This window comes from Stenella coeruleoalba (assembly GCF_951394435.1).
Source record: "Stenella coeruleoalba genome assembly, chromosome: 15".
Classification (NCBI taxonomy): domain Eukaryota; kingdom Metazoa; phylum Chordata; class Mammalia; order Artiodactyla; family Delphinidae; genus Stenella; species Stenella coeruleoalba.
The window spans coordinates 67839298-67848890 of record NC_137161.1 but is presented as its reverse complement, the minus strand read 5'-3'; the positions used below and the strand labels follow the sequence as shown (position 1 = coordinate 67848890).

The window sequence follows — 9593 nt, the reverse complement described above, 5'->3', positions numbered from 1 at the left end:
AACAGGAAGGGATATGACAGTAGTGCAAATGCGCTGGGAGGAGGGAGGGATGACTGGTGGGCTGCTGGGGTGATGTGTGCAAGAAGCTGACATAGTTTATGCTTACACATCCTTTGATGGCAGTGCTACTGAAAAGCACCAGCGCTCTCCCGTAAATCTTCCCCAGCTGCTAAGGACTTGATCTCTACCTTAATAATGAACCTTTTCCCCTACAGCCCATCTAGGTTGACATTTTCTCTTTATGTGTTTGCTGAAGGGAAAAGTAGCTCTCCCAAAATATGTCATTTCAAAAGAGGTGATTTATTATGTTTGACCAAAAGAATTAAATGTTATCCAGAAATACAGAGAGGTTATGGGAAGAGAGGGTTCCAAACATGAACTTGGTAGGCTATCAAGCTCTTCCTGAGTGCTCCTTCTGAGACCATCATAGATCTGGCCCATGGGTCTGCCACAGAGCATGGCCAGGAAGGTGTAATCAGAGGCTTTTGTGTCACTGGTGACTTAAGCAGATCTTATCGGCCCTAATCCTTGGACTCCAGTCAGATTTTTGGCACCAGTTTTCTGCAGAAATGGAAGGCTGCTACTTGAGGTGGAGCTTGGCCGTTTATTCACTGACCATTCCAAAGAGGTGATACAATTGCTCTTCCAATTGCTTAATAAGCAGTGAAGTGGTGGTGATTAAATCAGCCTGCAGCAGAAGCCTGGGGTGGACTGCTAGCACAGCCATAGAGACTCTGGTTGGCATCACCAACAGCAGGGTGATTCTCGGGGGTTTCTTTTCCATCCCCCTGATTGATGAAAGTCTTGGCTCAAGTATCACCTCCAAAGAGAGGCCTTCAGAGACCACCCTGGCTATAATGACACACCTCCCATAGCTCTCATTTTCCCCTTCCCTGTTTTATTGTCCATTATTGTACTTATCATTACTTCCTGGAGGGTTTTTTTTCCGTGGGGGGGTAGGGGGTTGTATTTTTTTTGTTTGTTTATTGTACATTTTCCCACTAGCATGTAAAATCTGAAAATAGACTGGCCAGTCTGGCTTCCTCACTGCTGTAGCCTCAACAACTAGCACATAACAGATTCTGGATATTTTAATGAATACATAAATAGAAATTACAACAGTAGGATCATAGTATGCATTCTATTTTAAATTAAAGGCACTACCTTTTATTTTACTTGAATTTAACAAAAGTAAAAAGAAACTGAAGGCATTGTTGAATTGTTCATCCAGGCAATATTCAGAGTTTGGAGCCATTGTTCTATATGTTTGGATTTCACTGCCGAGAAATATGAATGAATTAGCACGCTTAAACTTTCTCCCACTTACCCATTTTTGTGAGCTATATTCTTTATATTGTCAAGTTTTAAAATATGTATATTGCTTTTATTGTAATTCCCACATTTATTAGTCTTAGTTATATATTTACATCAACTCATATTTTCACATTCTTATTTTATACTGAGTTTTGACCTATTAAATAATTTAAAAAATAATTTTAATAGTTTTGACCTATTAAATAAATTTAATTATTTAATAATTCTAATTTAAATTAATTTTATTTCTTCTATGGAAGAATCGCGGCATCAAAACTTTTCTTTCTTTTGGCCGTGTCCCGCGGCTTATGGGATTTAATTTACCGACCAGGGATCGAACCCGGGCCCTCGGCAGTGAGAGCGCGGAGTCCTAAGCACTGGACCGCCAGGGAATTCCCGCCATCAAAACTTTTAAATAAATGTATTTCAGAACTTTCAGAGAATAAACAAAAATAAGTTCCTTTCTTGCGTCAGTGATTATAGTGTTTAGGGAAAGAACATCTTCGCCCTTTTAGCTCTGGCTCTAGCAGCCAGCCATTCGCCTCCGGACCTGGAGGGCAGGACAGTGCGCGCCCTGAGGGCGCAGTGCAGCCAGGAGCCGCCAGGGGCCGCTACCGCGGGCGGCTCGCGACAGTGCCTCTCTATGCGTCACCTGTGCGGAGCTCAGGAGGGCGGACCGGAGGGCGCGGCGCAGTGCCTCCTGGGTCGGCGTAGCCATGGCGGCTCGTGTCCTTTGCGTCTGTGTCCGCCGACTGCCCGCCGCCTTCGCGCCGCTGCCCCGGCTCCCCACGCTGGCGGCGGCCCGGTCACTCTGCACTACCCTGTTCCCTGCGGGGGCCAGAGCGAGGTCTTGGGCTCCGCATCCGGCCTCGGTGCTCACGCAGGTGATTCGCGGTGACTTTGGGGGGGCTTGGCTGGGGTCAGGCGTCGGGCCCGCTCGGGGTGGTGGGGACGGGCCAGGCAGCTGGGCCGCAGCTACTGTGGCTGCTGTTGGTGGGGGTGACCCGGGGACGCCTGCTCGCTCTCCGTCCCACTGCCTAAAGGTGCTTGGTTGATCCCTGCCGGGACCCGGGTGACCTAGCGATTACGGGCAACAGCACAGATCTTCCAGTCAAACACCCTTGGGTTCGAAAGCTGACCCCGGAACTTTGGAAAAGCCTTGTAACCTCGCTAAGCCTCAGTCTGAACCGTAAAAATGGGATACTAGTTTCTACCTTGTGGAGTTTCAGCGAGGTTTAGAGGAGATCATACAGGTAAAGTACCGAGGGCGGTGCTTGGTAAGCTCTCACAATACTGGTTGCCGTTAATTGTAGTGATAATGATAAATACCGTGATAGCTTTCTAGGAAAAAATAATGACGGGGTGCAGAGAGGAAGACACCCTGGCCTACAGCCTTCTTCACAGCAGTTCTCTCCCTGGATTTCTCCCTGTGGCTCCTTTTGCCTGTTTCTGGGTCTCTTGGAAGGATAGGAAACAAGTAGTATCTAGTTTTGTTTTTTTTTTTTTTTAATCTGATGAAACCTTTTTGAGACTGAAACTCTCCTTAGGTCAGTGATTCTCAACCCTGGCTGCACATTCAAGTCACCTGGGTAGCATGAAAGAGAAAGAAAAATAAATCCCTCGTGGGCTCTCCCCCTCCCCATCTGATTTACTCCTCTTGGATGAGGCACTGACATGTTTTTTGTTTAAGTTCCCCAGGTGATTCTGAAGCGCCTCAAGGTTAAGAACTATCGTCTTAAAGTAGGATAGACTCCCAAGGTTTAGTTGAGAATTCCCTTTTCAAACTCCAGGACTTCATGTAATTGTGGTTTCAATCTTGACTAAGATATGAGAATAAAAACTAAGGATGCCCTGGCCAAATCAGTTAGAATCTCTAGAGGTGGGGCTTGGTCATCGGTTTTCGAAAGTTGCCAGTGATTCTTTTATGCAGCCAGTGTCAAGATTTACTGACAGTGTAGTGGATTCATTCAGGGGGCATTGTCTTATCGATGAATCAAAAGGTTAAAAGTGTCACCTTGAAGTTGAGTTAAAGGAGCAGTGTGGGGCTTCCCTGGTGGCGCAGTGGTTGAGAGTCCGCCTGCCGATGCAGGAGACACGGGTTCGTGCCCCGGTCCGGGAGGATCCCACGTGCCGCGGAGCGGCTGGGCCCGTGAGCCATGGCTGCTGAGCCTGCGCGTCCGGAGCCTGTGCTCCGCAGCGGGAGAGAGATTTGAGATACTACTCCATCATGGCAAAGATCAGAATGGCTCATTATTTAGTTGGTGGCAACAAGGCAAGCCCACTTGGAAGGAAAATAGATTGGAGTGTATGCCTGTCAGGCTCCATCATCCTCTTCTTTGGGTTGGTACTGGCTTCACTTGTCTTGGCCAAAGTTAGTGTAATTACTGCTGGGGCCAAATTAGATCCTTCCAGTGTATGGTTTTCAGTGTGAGCTGCCTTTCAGTTCACCCTGACAGCTCTTGGCATGAGTTATTTTGACTTGGGTATTAAAGGTGGCAGTGCCTTACAGAGGCAGTGCACTGCTTAAGATGCCATGGGAAGCCTTAGGCTCTTCTGCAGGCCCTAGATGGTTTTAGTGGCAGTGTTACTGAGTGGAACCAATGTCCAAAGCCTGATGGCTGAACAGAGGAAAGAAGGGGGCCGGTCCTGGCTCTGAGGGGAAAGGAGATCCATTTTTATGCTCTTGAACTGCTAGGGCTTCTGACACTACCCAGCATGAGGCCTCGGTGTGTCCCAATGGCCACAGAATCAGATGAGATGGGTTTGCTAACCCCATGAAAGCTTTGTGAAAGACATCTGTAGGCCAATGCCTTTACTCAGAAGCATTTCAGGCTCAACAGCAGTGCTTCCCTCCCTTGGTCTAGGTTCCAGGTGGAGTTACACCGCTGTGCCGCCAGTATAGTGATGCACCCCCTTTGACATTAGAGGGCATCAAGGACCGTGTTCTTTACGTCTTGAAACTCTATGACAAGATTGACCCAGAAAAGGTAATTGATGTGGTTTAAATGTTTTTTCTTTAAATGAGTATTTAGTCACATGGTACAAAATCCAAAGGGTTTAAAGGACATTAAGTAAAAAGTCACCCCAGGCACCCAGTTCTCCTTCTGGGAGGTGCCAGTTGACCTGACTTCTTGAGTATTTTTCCAGAGATTCTCAGTGCATATGGAAGGGCATATATATATATATATATATATATATATATATATATATATATATATATACACACACACACACACACACAAGTACATGTATGTATATTATATGTACTATGTGATCTATATCTCCCAACCTTTTAAAAAAACACAAACGGTAGTACACTGTAAATACTGTTGTGCACCTTGCTTTTTTAACTTAACTCTTCTTGGAGTTTTTCTCACAGTCCTACCTTAAAACATTCCTTCTTTAATAACAGAATCTGTGGTGTGGGTAGGGTAGTTTGTTTTTGATGTGGTTTTTGAAGAATTCTTCCTGGTGATCTTGAGGTCTAAATTAAAGACAGGGTGATAATAGACACTGTGTGCTATTCTTGAGGGAGCAGAATTCCTCCTGGTGATCTTGAGGTCTAAATTAAAGACAGGGTGATAATAGACACTGTGTGCTGTTCTTGAGGGAGCAGAATTCACTTCTAAGGTGTGGTGTCTTAGTGGTAAGGCAGCAAGAAAAACCAGACTCTCAGATGTCATTCAGAACAGTGATCAGAGATCATCATAAAATATATAAAGTGAATTCATCATTAGCTTTATGTATATTGCTAACCATTTCAAAATAAGGTAGAGTAAGTTAACATATAAAGCACGCCAAGTGTGGGTTGGCACACGTTCAATGTATAATGTTAGTTGTGGCTCTTTATGTTTAAAATATGGCCTTTTTATATTAAAAAATCTTCTGTATAATGACTGATATTTCACCATTCAGTTATCTTGAGAAACAAACGCTCTCACAGACTGAATTTTGCGTTTGGTGTTTCTTTTCTTGCAGCTCTCAGTAAATTCCCATTTTATGAAAGACCTGGGCTTAGACAGTTTGGACCAAGTGGAGATTATCATGGCCATGGAAGACGAATTTGGTAACACACACGGGCTGAGTCTTGGACCTGCCTGTCGTGGCTCTTGATTTCGGTGGATTAAATGCAGAGGAGTGCTGGGAGCCTGATTGGGGTTTGCAACAGTCGTGCCCACCCCTCCCCCACCCCTGCTTACTGTCGGGGGAAGTGATTATTAGGGACAGTGCACTTACTTGGAGAGCACTTACTGCAGGTCCGCAGAGTGCCCGGTGTAATACCAAGGGCTAAGCGACCGGAAGAGGCCTGGGGGAGTGTGGCACGGAGATTCTTGAGGTGGGTCTCCAAGATGAGGGCATAGCCTCACCTGTGGAGAAGCTGATGACACCTCGGTGCACCATCTCCCTCCTCCCCACCTCCCCGATGAGCTAGGCCTAAATGTCTAGAGAAGTGCTGGGTGTGCCAAGGATAGGGCGTGTGCGTGCACAGACTCACACACGCTTTGGTTTCCTGCAGTGCCTCCCATGCACACTCCAACTTACCCTTGTCTGGGACGGTTAGTTGTGCAAATGAGACCTTTACAAGGTTCCACAGCCCATTTTGGGGGTGAGTTGCCTGAGTGGAAGCCAAGGGACTTCTGTGCCTTCCTACAGAGCAGAACTTACCGTTCCTCAGAGAGTATGCTAACTAGAGGGATGGCATTGGTTAGGGCTACAGGGTTTCTTTTGGGGTAATGAAAATGTTCTAGAATTAGATGATGGTGATGGTGCACAACCTTGTGTATATACTAAAAAACATTGAATTTTGCACTTTAAATGGGGGAATTTTCTAATATGTGAATTATATCTAAAATGTTGCCTGGAAACATAACAGGCTCACAACTTAAATGGGATTCAGGGTTGCTGGAAATTTTTGATGTACTTCTGGGTATTGCTGAAGTGCTAGATACTTTCAGTTCTAAAGGACTGGCATTTCCTACACTAACGCATTGTTGCACATTTTACTTTCAGGGTTTGAAATTCCTGATATAGATGCGGAGAAGTTAATGTGCCCACAAGAAATTGTAGATTACATTGCAGATAAGAAGGACGTATATGAATAAAATATCAGGTAAATAATTTGATTTATGGAATTATGTTCTCCCATAGAATTAACCCCTCTGTGGTTCTTCAATACAGACAGACTTGGGAAGAAATGGAAAAATGGAAGTGCTTGACAGATTTTCACTGGTTATAAAATGCTGGCACCTTCTGGTTATCTGCCACTCCAAGGAGGCCAGCCCTAGTGATCATCTTTCTCCTCCAGAGGTGTTGACAGCAGTTCACTCCTGGACAGGACTCTCTTGCTGTCAGCCCTCCTCGTAAAAGCAGCCTCGTACAAAAAACTGAGCAAGGTGACCCAGAAGCAGAGACCTCTGCCTCCCTCAGTTACCCACCCAAGGGTAACTGTCCAGGAAGCTGAGATGGCCTGGCTCTTAATTAGGCAGGAGAGGCCTTGTGAGTAAGAGGATGGACTCTAGCGTTAGACACCCGAGTTTATTCTCAGCTCTGCAACATTCTGTAAGCCTGTGTTCTTGGGCAGGCTGCGTAGCCTCTGTAGGCCTCAGTTTCCTCATATGTAAAATGGGGATGATGATAGGACCTACCTGGGGCTTCTGTGAAGGTAAAATTGAATAGTGTGTGTAAATCACTTAATACAACGCTTGATGTAAAGAAGCCTCATGATAAATATTGGCTATTGTTCTTTAGGCTGTAGAATAATCAACTGATCAGACTTTTAAAATAAAACATTTTATTAGAGTCTATAACCTTAGTCATCCTGGATTTAGCACCTCAGAGATTATCACTTAAAGTCAGTAGCACCAGAGAGAAACACTGAACTTATCTTTTGCCAGACCCCTTTTCTTCACGGAGAGAAGACTCAGAAGATGCTGGCGACTGTCTGGAAGTGAGAACGCATCTCTGCATCATTGCTGACTTTGACAGAGTAATTCTGTTTAGACTTGTACTTAAATTGTCTTAAGTGTTTTTGCCTGTTGAAAATAAATCTATAAAACCAACGTTCTTCTGTCTTCAGTTTTTTAATTACGTCTCTAAAGTGCTTGCTTTATATTGACGTTGCTTGGCATTTTTAGATATTTGTCTGATTTGTCATTGGTATTCGTGCATATCAAAAATATGACTTTCCAGCAGGGTACTTGAAACAAGTTGCTCTCCGGAGACATCACCTTCAGCATGAGGAATGAATTAGTGATAAAAAACATTTTGCCTCAAATATATTTATGCCTCCATTAGTTTACTGATTATTCCATATATCAGCTGACACCAGCGTGTGGGACTAATTTTTCATCCCTGACCTAAGGATCCATTTCTGAATTAATGGAATTTAGTAATTTTGGAGGATAAAAGGTTCTCTTTCCTCCTAGAAGATTACTTTGACATTGTGTCTGTTTGTCATATATCAGTATTAACTTGTGCTCCTTTTATTCCTAGCACTGCGTTAGGTCTTTGGAATTAATGTAGGCAGTTGCCTAGCTCTTGATGAGATTTAACTTGAGAGACCTATCATAAAATACTTCTCTACTTTTCCCGAAACTTCTAGTTTGTAGGAGGGAGGAGACCGAGGTCTTGTAGTTAAGTGGGAAGTAGCGTTACAGAGGTAGAGGGACTGGCTGAGTGACCCTCAGCCAGCAGAGAAGCTTCATGGCTGAGGGATGACATGGCAAGATTCTGCAGTCTGGTCTGGGGTTCAGGCCACACTCCCACCTGCTTCTCCTTCCTGGAGGTACCCAATGTTGCCAGTTCCTTCTGTGTCACTCTAGAATTACTACAGACAAGGTCAGGCAGCTGTATTTCTGGCCTTTTTCAGTAATAGGAAGCATTCATTGTTATACTGCATTTTTTTTAATATTGATACTTAACAAGGTATTCTTGGAAAACTGCCAAATTGGAGCGTAAGGCACTGCCTTGTTCTTTTTCACAACTGCATTTATTCAGCAAATAGTTTGAGTGCTTATTAGGCACTAGAGGTCCAACAGGCAACAAAACAGGCTGCACAAGACTCCCTTGCTGGGAATGTACCATAATTTAACATCTGGGGTAAATGTCCTTCTCGCTATTTTTTTAACCTCCATGGCAGCTGCACATTTTACCAAAAATTGCATCTGTGTTTACTGCTGCCTAAGATCATGCAGTCTAGCAGTACTGCCACCGAAATGACTGCTTGCTAACCTCTTAACCATACACCTGCAGTGAAACAGCCCATTCACATCATTCTATAGCTGTTCTAAGTCCCGAGGGAGCCAGAATGAGGAAAAAAAGCTCACTGAATCACACACATCACTCATTGATGATGCTATTAAAGATCTGGGTGTTCAGACAACAGCAGAGGCCTTTCTCGTCTAAAAACTTGCTGCAAAGTTCTTTGAGAGACCTGTGTGCCACTATACATAGGCAGCAAACTGGCCAAACGTAGCATTCCAAAGTGCGTGAATTAGAATAAATGGGATTGTGTGCATAGTTTTCAATCGTCGAGGATCAGTGTGTCTGCTGTAGGCAGGGCCCTTTGAGAGAGGGTGGCTGGGAGGCCTGTCATGACCTGTGTGTGGCCCCGTCGCTCTTCTGTGTCTCCCAAACAGCCCGTGCACTCATGTACCCAGTGAAACAACGATGTGCTCACCATGTGCGGCACACTCCCCGAGGCAGGGCCTCGGTACACAAGGATAAGATTGTCTCTGCTCTCAGGTAGCTCGCCATCTAATAAGGGAGACAGTTAAAATCCACATGATGTTTCACATTCAGCATCACCAATACCTGACGTGATAAACTGAGGACATGTCACCTCTGGTGCTGATAAAACTGATGAGGAAACAAATCCAGAAGGTGGGACTTCAAAAAAAAACCCAATGATATGGGACAAAAAGGACAGGGTAACTAAATTAAAGGAGACCAAAGACATCAACTTCATGGGAAATGTGAAGCTTGAAAGGTTTGGGGAAAAAAAACTTAAAAAGACATTTTGAGGACAATTGAACTCTACATAGGTGATAAAACAAGTGTTAAATTTCTTAGATATAATCAGTATTATGTAGTAAACTAGCCTTATTCTCAGGAGATGCATACTTACTACATCTTGAAGCATCAAGATGTCTGCAGCTGACTTTCAAATGGTTCAGGAAAAAGAACAGTAGCAAAACTGTTAACAAATGGTGACTAGCTGACAGGTATATGCATGTATATGGGCGTTCACTGTACCACTGTCAACTATCCTGTTTGAAATT

At 44.4% G+C, this 9593-nt stretch overlaps 1 protein-coding gene across 1 annotated transcript; it reads left to right on the top strand.

The window, feature by feature from the left end:
- Nucleotides 1-1981: 1981 nt before the first annotated feature.
- On the top strand, nt 1982-9214 carry NDUFAB1 (NADH:ubiquinone oxidoreductase subunit AB1). The gene is made up of 5 exons (XM_079945139.1): nt 1982-2198; nt 4179-4301; nt 5293-5380; nt 6325-6424; nt 7209-9214. The coding sequence occupies exons 1-4, from the start codon at nt 2031-2033 to the stop codon at nt 6414-6416; spliced, it is 471 nt and encodes a 156-aa protein (XP_079801265.1). The 5' UTR covers nt 1982-2030; the 3' UTR covers nt 6417-6424; nt 7209-9214.
- The last annotated feature ends 379 nt before the right edge of the window (nt 9215-9593 follow it).

Coding starts and splice junctions, on each gene's coding strand:
- NDUFAB1 (XM_079945139.1), top strand. CDS start 2,031: ATGGCGGCTCGTGTCCTTTGCGTCTGTGTCCGCCGACTGCCCGCCGCC. Junction 2,199..4,178: donor CGGCCTCGGTGCTCACGCAG/GTGATTCGCGGT, acceptor CCCTTGGTCTAG/GTTCCAGGTGGAGTTACACC. Junction 4,302..5,292: donor ACAAGATTGACCCAGAAAAG/GTAATTGATGTG, acceptor CTTTTCTTGCAG/CTCTCAGTAAATTCCCATTT.